The sequence below is a fragment of the Denticeps clupeoides genome, chromosome 15 (assembly GCF_900700375.1).
Source record: "Denticeps clupeoides chromosome 15, fDenClu1.1, whole genome shotgun sequence".
NCBI lineage: Eukaryota > Metazoa > Chordata > Actinopteri > Clupeiformes > Denticipitidae > Denticeps > Denticeps clupeoides.
This window is the reverse complement of record NC_041721.1, coordinates 18,222,200-18,242,311: the sequence shown is the minus strand read 5'-3', so window position 1 is coordinate 18,242,311 and position 20,112 is coordinate 18,222,200. Positions and strand designations below refer to the sequence as shown.

The 20,112-nt window shown below is 40.4% G+C and overlaps 1 protein-coding gene, 1 long non-coding RNA gene and 1 gene segment (V, D, J or C); all 3 read left to right on the top strand.

The window, feature by feature from the left end:
- The window catches only part of LOC114765183 (Ig kappa chain V-III region MOPC 63-like), a 32,848-nt gene extending 22,942 nt beyond the window's left edge, over positions 1-9,906 (top strand). The window contains 3 exon segments of the V gene segment in view: positions 1,295-1,301; positions 8,369-8,424; positions 9,401-9,906. Coding sequence covers positions 1,295-1,301; positions 8,369-8,424; positions 9,401-9,717 — 380 coding nt within the window.
- Positions 4,778-8,359, top strand: LOC114765185 (uncharacterized). Its single transcript, XR_003742588.1, has 3 exons — positions 4,778-4,816; positions 4,897-4,949; positions 8,302-8,359. It is a non-coding gene; the product is annotated as an uncharacterized LOC114765185 (long non-coding RNA).
- A 2,707-nt stretch (positions 9,907-12,613) lies between the features above and the next one.
- On the top strand, positions 12,614-19,603 carry LOC114765325 (immunoglobulin kappa light chain-like). Of its 2 annotated transcripts, none has more exons than XM_028955480.1 (4): positions 12,614-12,819; positions 12,921-13,240; positions 18,227-18,260; positions 19,255-19,603. In XM_028955480.1, the coding sequence occupies exons 1-4, from the start codon at positions 12,657-12,659 to the stop codon at positions 19,569-19,571; spliced, it is 834 nt and encodes a 277-aa protein (XP_028811313.1). In that variant the 5' UTR covers positions 12,614-12,656; the 3' UTR covers positions 19,572-19,603. The 2 variants fall into 2 exon arrangements, with proteins under 2 accessions (XP_028811313.1, XP_028811312.1); XM_028955479.1 differs by having other exon boundaries at positions 12,628-12,819; positions 12,921-13,236; positions 18,223-18,260.
- The last annotated feature ends 509 nt before the right edge of the window (positions 19,604-20,112 follow it).

Sequence of the window (20,112 nt, the reverse complement as noted above, 5' to 3'; positions counted from 1 at the left end):
AAGGCACAGGAATGTCATGTGTCCAAGATGTCCCATCTTACAACATTTTGTTGTGTCATTGTGTGCTGTGCTACACTGTATCACAATGATTTTCACTTAGCCACTAAGTATTTAAAAGTGAAAGGTTCTCATGCTGTAAAAATAATGTTCACCATGAATCCAGCAGATAAGAGAAAAGATGAATAAGATCATTGTTGGTGAAGGTGTAGGAGAAACTGTGTGTCATGAAGTGAAGTGAAAGTGAGGTGATTGTCATTGTGATAAACAGCAACACATCACATAGTGCACACAGTGAAATTTGTCCTCTGCATTTAACCCATCACCCTGAGTGAGCAGTGCGCAGCCATGACAGGCGCCCGGAGAGCAGTGTGTGGAGACGGTGCTTTGCTCAGTGGCACCTTGGCGGGTCGGGATTCGAACCGGCAACCTTCTGATTATGGGGCCGCTTCCTTAACCGCTAGGCCACCACTGCCTTTTTTGGGTCTGTCAGGAAGACAGACCATTTATTATTGTGCTGAGAATGGCAAAAAAGAACATTAAAGAACATTAAAGACCGCCACGCGAAGACCGTCAAACGTAAAGAAACAACGGATTTGTAAAATAAAACTTACCACAGTAAAGAAGCCCCATTTTACAAATCCCATGCCCGCAGCTGTGACCAATGCCCGGACAGACCCATCAAAATTTCCCCTGGAATTTTGGCTTCTAGTTATTTATTTATTATACATCTAGTTTGAACAACTACAGTTATAATTAAATAAGTATAGCACATGCAAAACCCCACCTCTATGTAAATGTACACCAGTTTTACCTCAATCTGCACTTCCTGCAGTCATGTACTGGTGAACATCAAGGATTCTTTAATGTTTTCATTTTATTTTATTATATATGTACTTTAAAAGACACAGACAGACATTATAAGATCCTCCATGGGGATCCTAGAGGGAATAATTATCATAGAATATACACTTTATGTTTTCAGCAAAAGAAGCAAATGACAAATTACATAATTTCATTAAAACAAAAAGTCTTTTAAGGAACACTGTAATTTAATTAAATGTTAAAAATTAAAGAAAAGTGGGACGTGGTGCTTTGTTTTATGAATATAATTCACTCAAGCATTATCAGAATTCTTAAATAGAAATATAGATAAACAGAATATATATTTTAGAAAAGAATAGAAACTTTACATTCATGGATGGGGACAGCCTTGTCATTGTCACCGTGTGTAAATACTAAATACATTTTTTGCGACTTGTGGTCAGATTAAGGTGTCCAGATCATCCATGTCAAGGTGGACAGTATAAATAAAAGTCAAATACTACTTCAGTAAATGAGACCTGAATTAGACATTTCAGCACAGAGATCTTGCTGTGCTGTGATTGGTCAGTGACTTGCATGTGTCTCTAATGTTAATGTAAGACAGCAGGACACGTTTTTCAATCCAGGAAACAAACCAAATCTACAAGAATAACTGAACTATTTAGCCAAGCAGAGGACACCTTCAGTTTTTGAGTATTTTGTAAAACGTGAAGAAGCTGAAAGTTTCCTCCCTGACATGAATCTGGTCGTCCAGCAACAGCAGCAGCAGCATGATTTACATAGAGGGGACACTTTGCATTGCCACCACATGCCTCAGTGCTTTCACAGAGTTTATAGCTGATTTAGGTGACACACTTTCATGCTTCACAACAACAGAAATGATCACAATGACGTTCATCATTGTTTTCTGGGTGTTTGCTCTGTGTGTACAAGGTAAATTACATTTAATACAGGAATAAATATGTGTAAACTGAGCATTTAATTATACTAATTTATACTTTTCTAAAATATTTTGTTTGATTCTTGGGCAGGTTACTGTAACACAGACTCCCAGAGTAAGAACTTTTCAGCCACAAGATACAGTCGTTCTGAACTGCAGAACCAGCTCTGGGATTAATAGTAACTACTTTGCCTGGTACCAGCAGAAACCTGGAGAAGCTCCTAAACTCCTCATCTATTAAATTAATAGCCGCTACACTGGGACTCCAGAGCGGTTCAGTGGCAGTGGATCTGATGGTGGATCTGATTTCACTCTGACCATCAGCAGCATTCAGGCTGAAGATGCAGGAGATTATTACTGTCAGAGTTATCATAGCGGTGGTGTGTTCACACAGTGATACAGAGTCGTACAAAAACCTCCCTCAGTCAGACTGTACAGTGTACAGTGACTCTACTACAGGTGCTGCTGAGAGAGGAACATCTCATGTTCTGTTCTATGAATTCACTTCACTCAACTTTTTGTGCAGGTGCATCTATCAACGTCTGCTCTTTACAGTGTATCATGGCAGGATCAAGACTTTCCTAAAAAGACTGATTGGTGCTCATCCGGCTGGAAAAACTTTCATAACCATCTCTAAAAAGTTTGAACCCAAAGATAGACAGATTGTATACAAATGGAGGAAATTCAAGACCCTCCCAAAGATTAGGGGAAATGAATCGTACAATCGATGCATCGCGACTCAGATGTGCATTGATATTGCATCGATGCAGTGTAAAACTGTAAAAAGACCGTGGTGGGGTGAGAGAACAGAGTGTAAAAAACTCTTTCTCCCTCCACACAAAAGCACTGTATTCAACCACTCCAACTGGATGTTACCTGGCAGAAAGAGGCATGGCACAATAGAGATTAAAAAATGAACAGTTTCTAATTTATTAACACCGGTAAATAATTATTGCAGTTACATGTGAATATTATATGTTAAAAGGTACCAAGGTTACAGAGAAAATAAAAATAAGAAGAAAGAGTAGAGAGAGAGAGAAGGAGCCATGAGAAAAATGAGGCTTAATTTCCCCTTTATTTCCCAGAAGGCTCTTGGAAAAATGTTTTGCAGGAGATTATGTTTTGTGGATGGAGAAATGTTTTGTGGATGTGTCATGGAAGTTATTTCCATCACTGAGCATCTGAGGAGTCACAATGAGAAACAGTTAAATGAATTTAGTCAGACTTTATTTACATGCGCGCATGGGAAGACTCGCTATACGAATCTTTAAAAGTCTGAACACAGTGACGTGTATATATATGATAAAGGGATTTCGCAACTGGGGTTTTTTTGTGTTTGTCCGTACCAGGCAGCCATGATCTCATACATCCTTAGAGATAAAACTGCAAGACCCAAAGATTTATAGCCTTGTTATGTTGGCTCTGCATGAGAAACACTTAAACATCAACTGGCCCCATTATTACTAGATATGTATAATGAATCTTTTGACTCCTGCTGCCTTCCTCAAACCCTTTTACAAGCCACCATCTCACTGCTTTTGAAAAAGATCCTTTGTGTTGTTCGTCCTACCGCCCAATCAGCTTGTTGAATGCTGAATTTTACCTTCCGAGCATCATCTCTGTGTCTATTCATCCGAAATAGACACTCTTTCTCTAAGCTTAGATGTCTGTTTAATTCAATTTATAACACTCCAGATCCCTCAGCTCAGGAGGCCTTCATATCACTGGATGCTGAAAAGGCTTTTGATAGAGTGGAATGGCCCAATCTTTTTCATATACTGGGGAGGTTTTAAAACACACTTCATTTTATAGATTAGGATACTTTACTCCTCACCGCAAGCATCTGTTAGAACAAATAATACTCAATCTGAATATGTCCCACTCTATCGTTTGACTAGACAGGGTTCCCCGTTAATTCCATTATTATTTGTGCTTGCAGTTGAACCTCTTTCAATTGCACTTAGGTCTAACACTCAGATTACTGGAATTGTTAGGAATGGGATGGAGGTGAGAGTGTCCCTTTATGCAGATGATCTATTGTTATATATCTGTAACCTACCGGTCTCAATCCCTGCTGCTCTTACTACCCTTCAATCATTCTCTCTGATTTCTGGTTTAAATTGAATTTGAATAAAAGTGAATTATTTCCCATTAGTACTGCTGCTAAGAATTACCCTCTTTATATCTTACCCTTCAAAATTGCCCATCATAACTTTAAATATCTTGGTATCTGTGTCACCACGAAATTTGAGGATCTTAATTTTGTTTCCTTGCTGTCTAAGGTTCGAGAGGATTGTGAACGATGGTCCATTCTTAATCTGTCCCTGACTGTACGTGTTAATATGGTGAAAATTAATTTTCTACAATGTTTTACTTACTTATTTCAATGCATACCAATATTTCTGCCTCAGTCTTTTTTTTTTTAGAACGTTTATCTGGAATAACAAGGTTCCGAGACTACACAGACAGTATTTAAAAAGACCAAGAAAACTTGGTGGGTTAGCCTTACCACATTTTAGGTTTTATTATTGGGGATCTAATACTAGGATCCTCAAATACTGGCTTCAGATGCTCAAATGAATTGGTTGGCAACAGAAGCAAATTCGGTCAAACCTGTATCTCTGAAAGCTTTAGTGAACTCTCCTATTTTGTTTTCCACTTTACCTTATACCAAGAATATGATTGTTAAAACTTCTCTCAGAATTTTGGCTCAGTTTAAACGTTTCAAGATCCGGTCCGAAAAGGGGTTACTCCGATCCGGGATCCGGATCGGAGTTTCACTGTTGTCCTGTGTAATGTTCCCGAATCGTTTTCACCTGTGTAAAATGTATAAAGCTGCCCTGTTTGTTTCTGTTCGCCGTCAGGTCTTTAATGTTATGTTCTGTGTTCACCCATGTCAACGTCTCGGATGTCTCCCCATGTCCTGTGATTCACCATTAAAACCCTGTTTCGTGATGTCAGGTGATCGCGTCCTTCATTCTGTCACACGAACCGGGACCAGAACGAGAGAGACGTGTAGGAGGAGACGAGAAACCTCGGTGCGGCGGGAGGCAGGTAAGTTCCTCCGCGTTTATCTGCGAACGCGGACGGCCTGAGCCGCAACACCACACTGATGTTGTCGTTCATGTTTTGAGGCACAAGACAGGACAGAACGGGATGACTGAGTTCAGGATAATAGAGAGGACAGGTACGGTCTTACTTTGGTTGAGGATTTTGGAGCCGAGTCTAATGACATGTGTCTGGCAGCTGCTCTCTAGCCAATTTATAGGAGTCACGTTACCTCATTTCCGTGTTTCTCCCAGTCGCATGATGGAATCATGTGACACATTCCTCGTCTCCTCATCACTCTTAGTCCTCCTCTCCGTGCACCCGCCTTGTCATGTCCGCATGGACGTGACAAAACGTTACTTTGGGTTATAAAACTTCTTCCACCTATGCCCTGCTGGTTGCAAATCACCAGTTCTGTCCATCTTTGGTTGATGATCTGTTTTCTATGTAGTCAAAAGCTGCCATTCACTGTTTTAAAGACAATGTCTTTGCCTCTTTCTCACAGCTGCTTCATAAATATTCTCTTCCTCAGCAGCATTTCTCAGTAGCTTTGCTCATCATACTTTTCCCACATCTACCCCCAGACTCTGTTCTAGATTACCTTCTTAAACCAACTCCATCTCTGAAAGGTCTGGTTTCTTATATTTATAATCACATTTTTCATTTGTGCGCTTATTCACTCTGAAGATACCCCTCTAACCCCTCTGAAGATACTTTGGGAGGAGGATTTGGGACAGGAAATTCCTGATCGCATTACACTAAATTGCGCTTGTCTCAAATCTATGAGGGCGTCAGTCCATTGTGTGACCAATGTCAGTGTCGTGACCGAAAGGTTACTTGATGCTCCCACTTTGTCCACCCCAGACACAGGGAACACGCAAAGTACAATTTAAACAGGAATTGTGCACACATCGGTCTCAAAGCGCTCCACTCCGCAGCTGCACCAAAGCGCGCAGTCCAGAATCCCGTGAACACGCCTAAGTCGCCCTCCGGAATGCCCGGCAACAAACTCCACCCAGCAGTGGCCGAATGAATGGAAACGTAACAGAAGAGTAGGCGGCGTTGCACTCTGTCCAAACTTCCTTCTGGTGTCGGCCGGCATCGCTATACGACAATCCCACTGCAACACAGTCAGGCTACTAGATGGGATGGTTCAGGTCCACACAATAGCGCCTCAACCGGAAATTACAACTCCGACGTCCCTTGAGGGGTACTTAGCTCGCGTTGTCTGTCACTGGCTGAAGCCCTGCTGGCCGCTCCGCCCTCCACTACGCTGCCGGTCACGGTCCGGCGTCTGGTCGCGTCGCCGCCTTTCACGCTGCTGTCATTGGCGATGTCACGGGTCCTCGTCACCGTGAGATAAGAGATACCAACCTACCCACAACCAATACCCAGTCTCCACCAATTAGTCTATCAGTCATTGAAAACCAGGCTGATGCAACACACCAGTCCCTGGTAGGAACATAGACGGTAATTAGTGTTCATTTAGTCCCGGACCCATTAATGAGCGCCAGTCAGTAAAATCAAAAACACAGCCATTAACACCGTACTACAAGGCGCTATACTTGACATCAGCAGTCCTCTGCCAATATTATTCATATGTTCTGATTTTGCCCTTCTTTACACCAGTACTGGACTGAGATATTTGACATGTTGTTAGAATTTGTGGGGAAAAGTCAAGCCCAACCCGCTTGGGGCATTGTTTGGGGTTTTCTCCTCACCTCCTTCTGGGTCTGCCCATCAAAGGGACGTGCTGGCCTTTTCTACCTTAATGGCGAGTCATCACCTAAAATGGTTTTCCAACAGTCTTGAAGGAGTTCCCAGAGGTGTTTAGCACTTGTTGGTCCCTTTGCCTTCACTCTGCGGTCCAGCTCACACCAAACCATCTCGATTGGGTTCAGGTCTGGTGACTGTGGAGGCCGGGTCTCCACTTTTTGTTAAGTACATAACTGTGAACATGAAGTGATTGTCACTTGTGATACACAGCCGCACAACAAACGGTGCACACATTGAATTTTTTCCTCTGCATTTAACCTGTAAAATGGGACATTCTTCAGGACCACGATACTTCTGCAGCTTTTGTCATGTGGAGTCCAACACCTATTTGTTCTCCATGTCTTTGTCAAACGGCATTACAGCATTTAGCAGCCTCCCCCCGACGCGACCTTGCTTTTTGTACAGAATACACTTTGCACAGAAAATCTCTTGGGTGTCAGCTCATCATTTACGGTTCAAGAAACGAAATCAAAAAGTTCCACAATGCAGAAGAAGAACCGCTACACTATGATGACTTTCACCTTGATATTTTAGCGCGGATGTATACCTAGCCGAATTGCACTGTAGGGGGCGAGAATGAGTCTTCAAACTGTGAAATTACCACATCAAACGTGACGTGGTAACATGGATGCAGCTATTTAACTGAATAAACAGTTGGTAAACACAAGTACATCTTATTGAACATAATTTATTTTCATCACCAACTATCATAGTAGAACAACTTTCTCAAGCAGTTTGTGATGCATTTTGGAAACAGGAGATGAGCCCCTGGTCTAGTGCGCCACCTGGCTTGAGAAACCCGTTATCAAAGACTTACTTTTAGTCATTATTTGGGTAGCACACATATTTAGAATTCCATTCTCCACAGTTTTACAAACCCATCACCCTGAGTGAGCAGTGGGCAGCCATGACAGGCGCTCGGGGAGCAGTGTGTGGGGACTGTGCTTTGCTCAGTAGCACCTCAGTGGCACCTTGGCGGATTCAAACTGGCAACCTTCTGATTACGGGGCCGCTTCCTTATCTGCTAAGCCACCACTGCCCATGTGTTAAATCATAGTCTTGATACCTTCAGTGAGAATCTACCAATGTAAATCGTCATGAAAAACAAAACGCATTGAATGAGAAGGTGTCCGAACTTTTGGACTGTGTACTGTAGGTGTACATCATATTCAAAAAGGCTGTAATTGGCTGTAATTGCTGCCAAAAGGTGCACCAACAAAATTGAACAAACGCTGTGAATACTTATGTAGATTTTTTTTTTTTTTTTTTAAATTGCCAAAACCTCAAGTAAACCTTTTTCACATTATCATTATAGGGTGTTGCCTGTAGAATTTTGAGGGGGAAAAAAGCCTTTAATACTATTTTGGAATAAGGCTGCAACATAACAAAATGTGGAAAAAGTGATACACTGTGAACGCTTTCCAGATGTACTGCATATTCCTAATAGACAGAGAAGAATAAGATTCTCCATGTAAATTAGCACATAATTAGAGAACTAAATATTAAATTAATAAACAAGTTTAGATTTAATTTTCTTGTCCAGTAAATTAATCCTGTCAGTTTACATCATGATTGGTGTCTGTGGTAATTTTTCTGTGTGTCATTTTTAACATCTTTCAAAAAGAAACAACGATTCTATACAAATTAAAAGCCACATGACACCAGAACCAGTGAAGATGGATAAACTAATAAAAGTCCCAACATGAAAATGTTAGAGGAGCTGCTATTTCATACAGAGACACCAGCACTGAAGCATGAAGAGGTTTTTGTACGGCGTCTCAGTTACACTCCATCACTGTGGTGGACGTTCGGTGGCGGCACCAAGCTGGAACTTGGCAGTAAGTAAAAATTTGTTCTACTTTGATGCGGTTTGTTTATTTATGTGTTTCCTGTTTAAAATTATAATGAATAAACAGAAAAATATATTTATTATACATCTAGTTTGATGCTTTATTACTAAAACTGATACTTCAGTAGTAGTTTTGAGACTATAATATAGTCTGTGTGTTTTCATGCAATAAAATTTGCAAAAAGTGTAAATTATAAATACATAAATGATATTATAAACCTCAGATACGAATATCTGTCCATTTATTTAAATCTAGTGCAGATTGTTTTATTTCTGTGCTTTTTACTAGCATGTTTTAATATTACTCTTGCTCTGGTTTATGCTTTTATGTATCTGTGTATTAATAGAATCAACATCCCCTAATAAGCAGTAGTGAAAGCAGTTTTAAATTCTTAATGGTTCAACCACAAACTTCACACTTAATATTGTTCACATCTCCACAGCTTCATACATCTCTGAAGAAAGATTAATAAATATTGGTCAGATGACAGAACGTTATCTGGTGTGTTTGCTTGTTGAACGTGTGACTCTGACTGGTTTGGATTGTGGGTTTTGGCAGCTTCTTTCCCCTCTTTCCATTATTGTGTACCAGCATTTAATCTTTTACTGGTAAACAGTACCAGACTGGACCAGTCTACTTACACACCTGATAATAAATGAAATTATATGAAAAAAATGTAAATCCATCTGACACTCTTAGAAATAAATGTTGTAGTAAAATCATTTGTCTTTATCTAATTTGGCTGAACCTGCATGTTTCACATTTACAGATCAGATCTAATGTGAGAACATAAGCAATGATTTACGAAAGTAAAGATGAATTGTAATTATTTCAAAATGTAAAGTGCAGAGACCCCAGTGTATGTTTTATGATTTTGGAGATTATATGATGAGACGTGTCTACATCAGAAACACTTCATAACTTCATTATTTATTGATCTAAATTGTCCTGTTTTCTTTCCCAGCAATCACCCGTCCTACACTGACAGTCCTCCCCCCATCTAAAGACGAGGTGTCCAGTAAGGGTTCCGCCACGCTGGTGTGTCTGGCCAACAAGGGCTTCCCCTCTGGCTGGAGTCTGAGCTGGAAGGTGGATGGGAGCAGTAAGAGTGGGGAGGCCGGTCGTGGGGTCCTGCAGAAGGACGGCCTGTACAGCTGGAGCAGCACCCTGACTCTCAGAGCCAGCGACTGGAACACGGTCACCTCAGTCACCTGTGAATCCACCTACAGCTCCCAGCCTGCTGTTACTGGGACACTGAGGAGAAGCAACTGTTCTGAGTAGAACCTGCTCACCCCTCACAGCAGCTACCTGCTCTTTAGTCTTCTGTCTTTATTACTGATCACTTCATGAATTCACAATTTAAACCAAGTCTTCTTACGTGCTCTCTTATTGGTAGACTGATGTTTTATGCAATAATAAAAGTTTTACCTTCATGCCTGAAACAATGCCAATCTCCCTGTAAATCTAATTCTGGACAAATATTGAAATGACTCAGTTTCCAAAATGCTGACATTTTTCATATGTTAAATAAAAATGACAAATTAATAATTAAACTGGAACATGTGGCCTACACAGAAATCTGTAGAATAAGTACAACACAGCAGCAGATCCTCCTCGTCTTCAAACTGTCCTGCTTAGTTCTGTCCATTTGGACTGATGAACATCTGCACTCAGAACCACCCAACTGTACCAATGCAAATATGATTCTCAACTCATAAACTCTGTATCCTGCTATAACCACACAGTCTGTGTATCACAGCAGCTGTAATGGAAATTATTAAACTGTTATAGAATATACAATTTATGTTTTCAACAAAAACTAAGCAAATTAACAAATTCATTCATTTAATTAAAATATGAAAACTTTTTGTAATTGAATTAAGTGCTGAAAATAAGCAATAGTTGGCATGGTGCTTAGTTTTATATATATAAGTAATTTAAACATATTTTTTATATTCTTAAATAGAAATATAGATGAGGTGAATATATCTTTAAGAAAAGATTTACACTCATGGATGGGGGACGGCCTTGTCATTGTCACCCTGTGTAACCAGGCCTGGTGTGAAGACTGCTTACTGAAACGCACCTTTCATTTTCAACAACTAACACCAATTAATGCTGACTGCTAGAGAGGGCTAGAAAATAAATGTTTTAAATTTAAATACAAACTTATTTTTTTACCTTAATATTAAAGTTACCACATTTACATTTAAGGCATTTGGCAGACACCCTTATCCAGAGTGACTTACAAAGTGCTTTCAAGTTACCGTCGATGAAGTGAACAGTTCTGGTTCATTAGGACCCTCAACTATGATTACAATCTTTTTATTCACTCTGTTGTAGATTCTGTACATAAGTTAGAAAACAAGAAAGTTACAAGTTAATCTAAATATTCTCTAAAGAGGAAGGTCTTGAGCTGCCATTTGAAAGTACTCAGTGACTGAGCTGTTCTGACCTCGAGGGGAAGTTCATTCCACCACCGAGGGGCCAAGACGGAGAAGAGTCTAGATAAATGTCTTCCTTTTACCTTCAGAGATGGAGGGACCAGGCGAGCAGTACTGGAGGCTGTCAGCATTTTGATGAACTGATGTCAGCATTTAGAGGAACTGAAAGTCAATGACAAGGCTGTCCCCCATCCATGAGGGTAAAGTTTCCATTATTTTCGATAATATATATTCTGTTCATCTATATTTCTATTCAAGAATTCTGAAAATGCTTGAATGAATCATTTGCACAAAGCAAAGCATCATGTCCAACTTCTGCTTAATTTTAACATTTAATTAAATTACAAAAAAAGTGTTCTTTAAATCTTTTACTTTATATTTTAATAAAATTATGAAAAGATAAAGTGTATATTCTATGATAATAATTCCTACTACAGCTTCTGTGATGCACAGTGTTGTTATAGCAGGATACAGACTTTATGAGTTTTAATTACAGCCTCAAGCCTTTTTGAATATGATGCCACAGGCTTGGCACACCTCGCTTGGCCAGTTTTGCCCATTTCTCTCACAGCAGCAGATCCCCCTCATCTTGAAACTGTCCTGCTCAGTTCTGTCCATTGGGACTGATGAACATCTGCGCTCAGAACCACCCAACTGTATTAATGCAAATATGATTCTCAACTCATGAACTCTGTATCCTGCTATAACCACACAGTCTGTGCATCACAGCAGCTGTAATGGGAATTATTATTATCATAGAAGATGCACTTTATCTTTTCAACAAAATAAGCAAATGACAAGTTACATCATTTAATTAAAATATGAAAAAATAAAGTCTTTTTAGAATTGAATTAAGTACTGAAAATAAGCAAAATAAGTCAACATGGTGCTTGGTTTTTTAAATATATATAAGTAATTTAAACATTATCAGAATTCTTAAATAGAAATATAGATGAGGAGAATATATCTTTAATGTGGGAGAGACTTGTCATTGTCACCCTGTGTAACCAGGCCTAGTATGAAGACTGCTTACTGAAACGCACCTTTAATTTTCAGGAAATTATGCAACATATTCTGATGCCCAATATTTGGGATTCTAGCCCACTTTTCTCCTGCTGCTGCTCTGTTCTGGTTTTGGATCCTGGACTGTAACTAATGCTAGCCACTAGAGAGCGCTAGAAAATCAATTGCAATTCAAAACTTTTTTGTAACTTGTGTTCAGATTAAGGTGACCAGGTTGTTCATGTCAAGAAGGACAGTATTTGTAAAATACCATTTTAAATAATAGTTTCTGAACTTCACATCAGCACAAAGTTCTTGCTGTGCTGTGATTGGTCAGTGTCTTGCATGCGTCTCTCAAGTCACAGTAAAAGTGAAGTGATTGTCATTGTGAAACACAGCACAGCACACGGTGACACAACAAAACGGGCCCTCTGCTTTTAACCATCACCCTTGGTGAGCAGTGGGCAGCCATGACAGGCGCCGGGGAGAAGTGTGTGGGGACGGTGCTTTGCAAAGGTCAACTGCATTAGCTGGGAATTGAACTCGGGTCAACTGCTTGGGAAGCTGCTATACTCACCACTACACCACCAAATGTTAATGTAAGACAGCAGGACAAGTTTTTTAATCCAGGAAACAAACCAGTCAAACTACAAGAATAACTGAACTATTTAGCCAAGCAGAGGACACCTTCAGTTTTTGAGTATTTTGTAAGACGTGAAGAAGCTGAAAGTTTCCTCCCTGACATGAATCTGGTCTTCCAGCAACAGCAGCAGCATGATTTACATAGAGGGGACACTTTGCATTGTCACCACATGCCTCAGTGCTCTCACAGAGTTTATAGCTGATTTAGGTGACACACTTTCATGCTTCACAACAACAGAAATGATCACAATGACGTTCATCATTGTTTTCTGGGTGTTTGCTCTGTGTGTACAAGGTAAATTACATTTAATACAGGAATAAATATGTATAAACTGAGCATTTAATTTGACTAATTTAATACTTTTCTGAAATGTTTTGTTTGATTCTATTTTTTAGAGGTCAGTGGGCAGGTTACTGTAACACAGACTCCCAGAGAAAGAACTTTTCAGCCACAAGATACAGTCGTTCTGAACTGCAGAACCAACTCTGGGATTCATAGTGACGATTTTGCCTGGTACCAGCAGAAACTTGGAGAAGCTCCTAAACTCCTCATCTATGATATTAATAGCCGCTACACTGGGACTCCAGAGCGGTTCAGTGGCAGTGGATCTGATTATGGATCTGATTTCACTCTGACCATCAGCAGCATTCAGGCTGAAGATGCAGGAGATTATTACTGTCAGAGTGTTCACTATATCAGTAGCAGCTATGTGTTCACACAGTGATACAGAGTCATACAAAAACCTCCCTCAGTCAGACTGTACAGTGACTGCACTGCTGCAGCTGCTCCTACTGCAGGTGCTGCTGAGAGAGGAACATCTCATGATCTGTGCTATGAATTCACTTCTTGTGCAGGTCTATCTATCAACGTCTGCTCTTTACAGTGTATCATGGCAGGATCAAGAAATTCAAGACCCTCCCAGGGATTAGGGGAAATGAATCGTACAATCAATGCATCGCGATGCAGATATGCATTGATATTGCATTGATGCAGTGTAAAACACAATCGATCATATCATAATGATGTTGCTTGGTGATTTCCTGGAGGCGGTATAAAAATTCTGGTTAAAAATGAATGCCGGTAGTGACTGTATTGGCCTTATCTACAGAGTACAGCGCCGCTCCGTGCCCGCCATGAGGTATTTTCGTGCAACCAATAGAATCCAAGCGGGCGAGTTTTCTTTCTACCACTTTGAAACACACTCGAAGTGGGAATGGAGGAAAAGCTGATCTTTCTCTGACTGTCCAGAGATCTATAACGTGACATTATCGTCTTACCAGGAGTTTAAAAAAACACACCCTTTTCCCACTGAGCCCCGCAACACTCGCAGTGCGTTCGGCCTGAAAACGGCTTTAGATTTTTGGTCTTTGTTCAGTCCGCGCTCACCTGATGCCACAGACGTCTGAACCAGACGTTTTTCTGCTCATTCTACCAAATCAAAGCATCCACACGGTGTACAGTTCTCACACGTGTACAGTTCTAAATCATTACACAGTCTAAATAGTCCCATCAAGGTATTGTTAATGGAACGATATTAGACATAAAATAAATGATTGTTATAAATCAGGTTTATAGTTACATCAAATTGTTTAAAATTCCAAATGTTATTTAATTTAATCTTGACAATAGAGGGCTTGAATGGAGTCTTTGTATTGTTCTCTTTCAAAGTGATTGCCTGTAACTTGTTTCAAAAGAAACAAGAGACGATAAAACACTGTTGATTTTTATTAAAGTAGAACAATAATGTCAGTTCAATTCTTTACCTTCTGTCACTGCAGTGAAATTAGTTATTTAGTTTTGAAAAGTTATTAGTGGTTACAGGCCGCCATCTTGGACGAGAACAATACAAACATTTTTCTGCTCATTGTAGCAAATCAAAGCTTCCACACATGCGTACGACTCTTGTATTGGAAAACATTAACTCTTGCATTGAAAAATTTCATGTGATCATTTCTAAATTTTATTGCGAAAATCGATATCGAGGCACTGATATTCGTAATCGAATCGTGAGACCAGTGAAGCGTGGTCCTGACAAAGCGTGTAATAGTAAGCAAGGTCACAAAGGACCCCGTGTAACTTCTAATCAACTGAAGGCCTCTCTCACACTGGCTAATGTCCAACATCAGGAGAACATTGAACATCAATGGTTTGCATGGCAGGGATGGAAGGAGAAAAAGAACATTGTTGCTTGTCTGCAGTTTGCTAAAGATCACATGGACAAGCCAGAAGGCTCTTGGCAAAATGTTTTGTGGATGTGTCATGGACATTATTTCCATCACTGAGCATCTGAGGAGTCACAATGAGAAACAGTTAAATGAATTTAGGTTTTATTTACATATACGAATCTTCAAAAGTCTGAACACAGTGACGTGTATATATATATATGGTCAAGTGATTTCGCAACTGGTGTTTTTCTCTGTTTGTCCGTACCAGGCAGCCATTATCTCATACATCCTTAGAGATAAAACTGCAAAGCCAAAGATTTATAGCCTTGTTATGTTGGCTCTGCATGAGAAACACTAATTGGCCCCATTATTACCAGATATGTATGAGCCGAAATAGCTCATTTGGGAGAGCGTTAGACTGAAGATCTAAAGGTCGCTGGTTCAATCCCTGGTATTGGCAAAGCTTGTTGGACTGTGTACATGCAATTTTGGGGCAGTGGTGGCCTAGCAGTTAAGGAAGCGCCCCCGTAATCAGAAGGTTACAGGTTCAAATCCCAATCTGCCAAGGTGCTACTGAGGTGCCACTGAGCAAAGCACCGTCCCCACACACTGCTCCCCGGGTGCCTGTCATGGCTGCCCACATCTCACTCAGGGTGATGGGTTAAATGCAGAGGACAAATTTCACTGTGTGCACCGTGTGCTGTGCTGCTGTGTATCACATGTGACAATCACTACACTTTACTATAATGAATCTTTTGACTCTGGCTGCCTTCCTCAAACCCTTTTACAAGCCACCATCTCACTGCATTTGAAAAAGGGCAAAGATCCTTTGTGTTGTTCGTCCTACCGCCCAATCAGCTTGTTGAATGCTGAATTTACCCTTCTGAGCATCATCTCTGTGTCTATTTATCCAAAACAGACACTCTTTCTCTAACCTTAGATGTCTGTTTAATTCAATTTATAACACTCCGGATCCCTCAGCTCAGGAGGCCTTCATATCACTGGATGCTGAAAAAGCTTTTGATAGAGTGGAATGGCCCTATCTTTTTCATACACTGGGGAGGTTTGGTTTTAAAACACACTTCATTTCATGGATTAGGATACTTTACTCCTCACCGCAAGCATCTGTTAGAACCAATAATACTCAATCTGAAAATGTCCCCCTCTATCATTCGACTAGACAGGGTTCCCCCTTAATCCCATTATTATTTGTGCTTGCAGTTAAACCTCTTTCAATTGCACTTAGGTCTAACACTCAGATTACTGGAATTGTTAGGAATGGGATGGAGGTGAGAGTGTCCCTTTATGCAGATGATCTCTTGTTTTACTGTATATCTCTAACCTACCGGTCTCAATCCCTGCTGCTCTTACTACCCTTCAATCATTCTCTCTGATTTCTGGTTTAAATTGAATTTTAATAAAAGTGAATTACTACTTTACTACTGCTGCTAAGAATTACCCTCTTTATACCTTACCCTTCAAAATTGCCCATCATAACTTTTGGGGATCTTTTGAGGTTCTTTTAAAAATTTGAGGATCTTTTAAAGGTTAATTTTGTTTTCTTGCTGTCTAAGGTTCGAGAGGATTGTGAACCATGGTCCATTCTCAATCTGTCCTTGACAGCACGTGTTAATACTGTGAATTATATTTCTACCACGTTTTTCTTACTTATTTCATTGCATACCAATATTTCTGCCTCAGTCATTTTTTCAGAAAGTTGACTCTGGAATAAGAAGGTTCCAAGACTACACAGACAGTACTTACAAAGGCCAAGAAAACTTGGTTAGCCTTACCACAATTTAGGTTTTATTATTATAATACTAGGATCCTCAAATACTGGCTTCAGATGCTCAAATGAATTGGTTGGAGGTAGAAGCAAATTCGGTCAAACCTGTATCTCTGAAAGCTTTACTGCACTCTCCTATTCTGTGTTCCACTTTACCTTATACCAAGAATAAAAGTATTATAAAAGTTCTCTCAGAATTTGGGCACAATTGAAACGTCACTTTGTGTTACAAACTTTTTCCACCTATGCCCCGCTGGCTGCGAATCATTAGTTCCCTCCATCTTTCAATTATCACCGCTTTGCCCTTCTTTACACCAGTACTGGACTGAGATTTGTCAGAATTTGTGGGGAAAAGAGTGGAGCCCAACCCGCTTGGGGCATTGATTGGGGTTTTCTCCTCACCTCCTTCTGGGTCTGCCCATCAAAGGGACGTGCTGACCTTTTCTATCTTACTGGCGAGAAGATGAATTAAGACAAACTGGAAATCTTCTAAACCTCAATCTGGTTAAGAATAAGGAAATATGAAATGTAATATGAAAATGTAAAGAAAAAAAATATATACATCTCGGGAGAGATCTTAAAATGGCTGCACCAATGCATCCCATCCAACCTGAAGGAGCTTGACAGGTGCTGCAAAGAGAAATGGGCCGAACTGGCCAAGGATACAGTACAGGCCAAAAGTTTCAAGAGGTCGTCACCTGAAATGGTTTTCCAACAGTCTTGAAGGAGTTCCCAGAGGTCTATAGCACTTGTTGGCCCCTTTGCCTTCAGTCTGCGGTCCAGCTCACCCCAAACCATCTGGATTGGGTTCAGGTCCAGTGACTGTGGAGACCAGGTCTCCACTTTTTTTAAGTACATAACTCCACATGTGAAAGTGAACGTGAAAGTGAAGTGATTGTCACTTGTGATACACAGCAGCACAGCACACGGTGCACACAGTGAAATTTGTGGAATGAAGCGTCCTTCATTCCACGTCTTCTCGTCACTCTTCGTCCTCCTCTCCGTTCACCCGCGGCGTCATGCCCGCATGGACGTGACAGAAAGACCTGACCCACATTTGGACGCCACCTGATGCAGCCACGCTGAGATTGGAGGAGCCGCGAGCTTCCTTGTCCCTGGCCTTCCACGGCTTCTTGTCCTGCAGGGTCCCGACCCCTGCCTCTCAGTCCCATGTCTGGCGGCGTTGAAGGTGAGGAGCGGCCATCTGGAATACCGGACCACTCATTCATTCAGTCATTTATCATTCCGCTCTGTTAATTTCATCTTTTCTGTTTTTCGAATCGATTCCGTTTGATTCCTCCTGTCCACTCGGACTATTTAAGACTGTGTTTGGACTTTCCTTCCTCCTTCATGGACTGCTTTGTCGGCCCGCCAGGGGTCGTGCCATAGGAGGGGGGATTCTGTCACGATCCGGTCCGAAATGGGGTTACTCCGGTCCGGCATGGACGTGACAGCTTCCTTATCTGCTAGGCCACCACTGCCCATGTGTTCATTTATAGTTTTGATGCATTCAGTGAGAATCTACCAATGTAAATGGTCATGAAAATAAAGAAAACACATTGAATGAGAAGGTGTGTCCAAACTTAAAAGCCACATGACACCAGAACCAGTGAAGATGGAGAAACTAATAAAAGAATAAAGTCCCAACATGAAAACGTTAGAGGAGCTGCTGTTTTATACAGAGACACCAGCAGTGAAGCATGAAGAGGTTTTTGTACAACGTCTCAGTTACACTCCATCACTGTGGTGGACGTTCGGTGGCGGCACCAAGCTGGAACTTGGCAGTAAGTAAAAATTTGGACAGTTTGTATTTTCTTCCACCTTTATTTGAAAATAATAATGAATAAACGGAATAAAATATTTATTATACATGTAGTTTGATGCTTTATTACTTATTTTGAGATGATGATATAGTCTGTGTGTTTTCGTGTGTTAAAATTTCTAAAATAATTTCCTGAATCATGTAAAAAGTCTAAATTATAAATATACATAATATATTACAAACCTGTTCACTACAGTTCCTGAGGTACAATTATCTGTCCTTCATTTATTCTACAGTTAAACCTAGTGCATATTATGTTTTATTTCTGTGTGCTTTACCCGTATATTACACGTGCTGTGGTTTATGCTTTTATGCATCTGTGTATTAATAGAATCAACATCCCCTAATAAGCAGGAGTGAAAGTAGTTTTAAATTCTTGATGGTTAAACAACCACAAACTTCACACTTAATATTGTTCACATCTCCACAGCTTCATACATCTCTAAAAAGATTAATAAATATATTTAGAATATTTTTCAGATGACAGAACATTATCTGGTGTGTTTGCTTGTTCAACGTGTGACTCTGACTGGTTTGGATTGTGGGTTTTGGCAGCTGCTTTCCCCTCTTTCCAGTACTGTGTACCAGCATTTAATCTTTTACTGGTAAACAGTACCAGACTGGACCCGTCTACTTACACACCTGATAATAAGTGAAATTATATGAAAAAATGTAAATCATTCTGACACTCTTAGAAATAAATTCTGTAGTAAAATCATTTGTCTTTAATTTGGCTGAACCTGCATGTTTCACATTTACAGATCAGATCTAATGTGAGAACATCAGCAATGATTTAAGAAAGTAAAGATGAATTGTAATTATTCTAAAACCTAAAGTGCAGAGACCCCAGTGTATGTTTTATGATTGTGGAGATTATATGATGAGACGTGTCTACATCAGAAACACTTCATAACTTCATTATTTATTGATCTAAATTGTCCTGTTTTCTTTCCCAGCAATCACCCGTCCTACACTGACAGTCCTCCCCCCATCTAAAGACGAGGTGTCCAGTAAGGGTTCCGCCACGCTGGTGTGTCTGGCCAACAAGGGCGCCCCCTCTGGCTGGAGTCTGAGCTGGAAGGTGGATGGGAGCAGTAAGAGTGGGGAGGTCGGTCGTGGGGTCCTGCAGAAGGACGGCCTGTACAGCTGGAGCAGCACCCTGACTCTCAGAGCCAGCGACTGGAACAAGGTCACCTCAGTCACCTGTGACGCCACCTACAGCTCCCAGCCTGCTGTTACTGGGACACTGAGGAGAAGCAACTGTTCTGAGTAGAACCTGCTCACCCCTCACAGCAGCTACCTGCTCTTTAGTCTTCTGTCTTTATTACTGATAACTTCATGAATTCACAATTTAAACCAAGTCTTCTTACGTGCTCTCTTATTGGTAGACTCTGATGTTTTATGCAATAATAAAAGTTTTATCTGTTCCATCACAAACCTGCTTCTTCGTGCCTGTTCTTTCATGTAAACATTCATAAGGAAAAACATGAATGCAAATCTTGGCTGTAAAACTAATTCTGGACAAATATTGAAATGACTTTCAGTTCCTCAAAATGCTGACAGACGTTAAATAAAAATGACAAAAATGAATCATTAAACTGGAACATGTAGCCTACACAGAAATCTGTAGAATAAGTACAACACAGCAGCAGATCCCCCTCGTCTTCAAACTGTCCTGCTCAGTTCTGTCCATTTGGACTGATGAACATCTGCGCTCAGAACCACCCAACTGTACCAATGCAAATATGATTCTCAACTCATAAACTCTGTATCCTGCTATAACCACACAGTCTGTGCATCACAGCAGCTGTAAT

Coding starts and splice junctions, on each gene's coding strand:
- LOC114765325 (XM_028955480.1), top strand. CDS start 12,657: ATGATTTACATAGAGGGGACACTTTGCATTGTCACCACATGCCTCAGT. Junction 12,820..12,920: donor GTTTGCTCTGTGTGTACAAG/GTAAATTACATT, acceptor TCTATTTTTTAG/AGGTCAGTGGGCAGGTTACT. Junction 13,241..18,226: donor TCAGTAGCAGCTATGTGTTC/ACACAGTGATAC, acceptor TCACTGTGGTGG/ACGTTCGGTGGCGGCACCAA.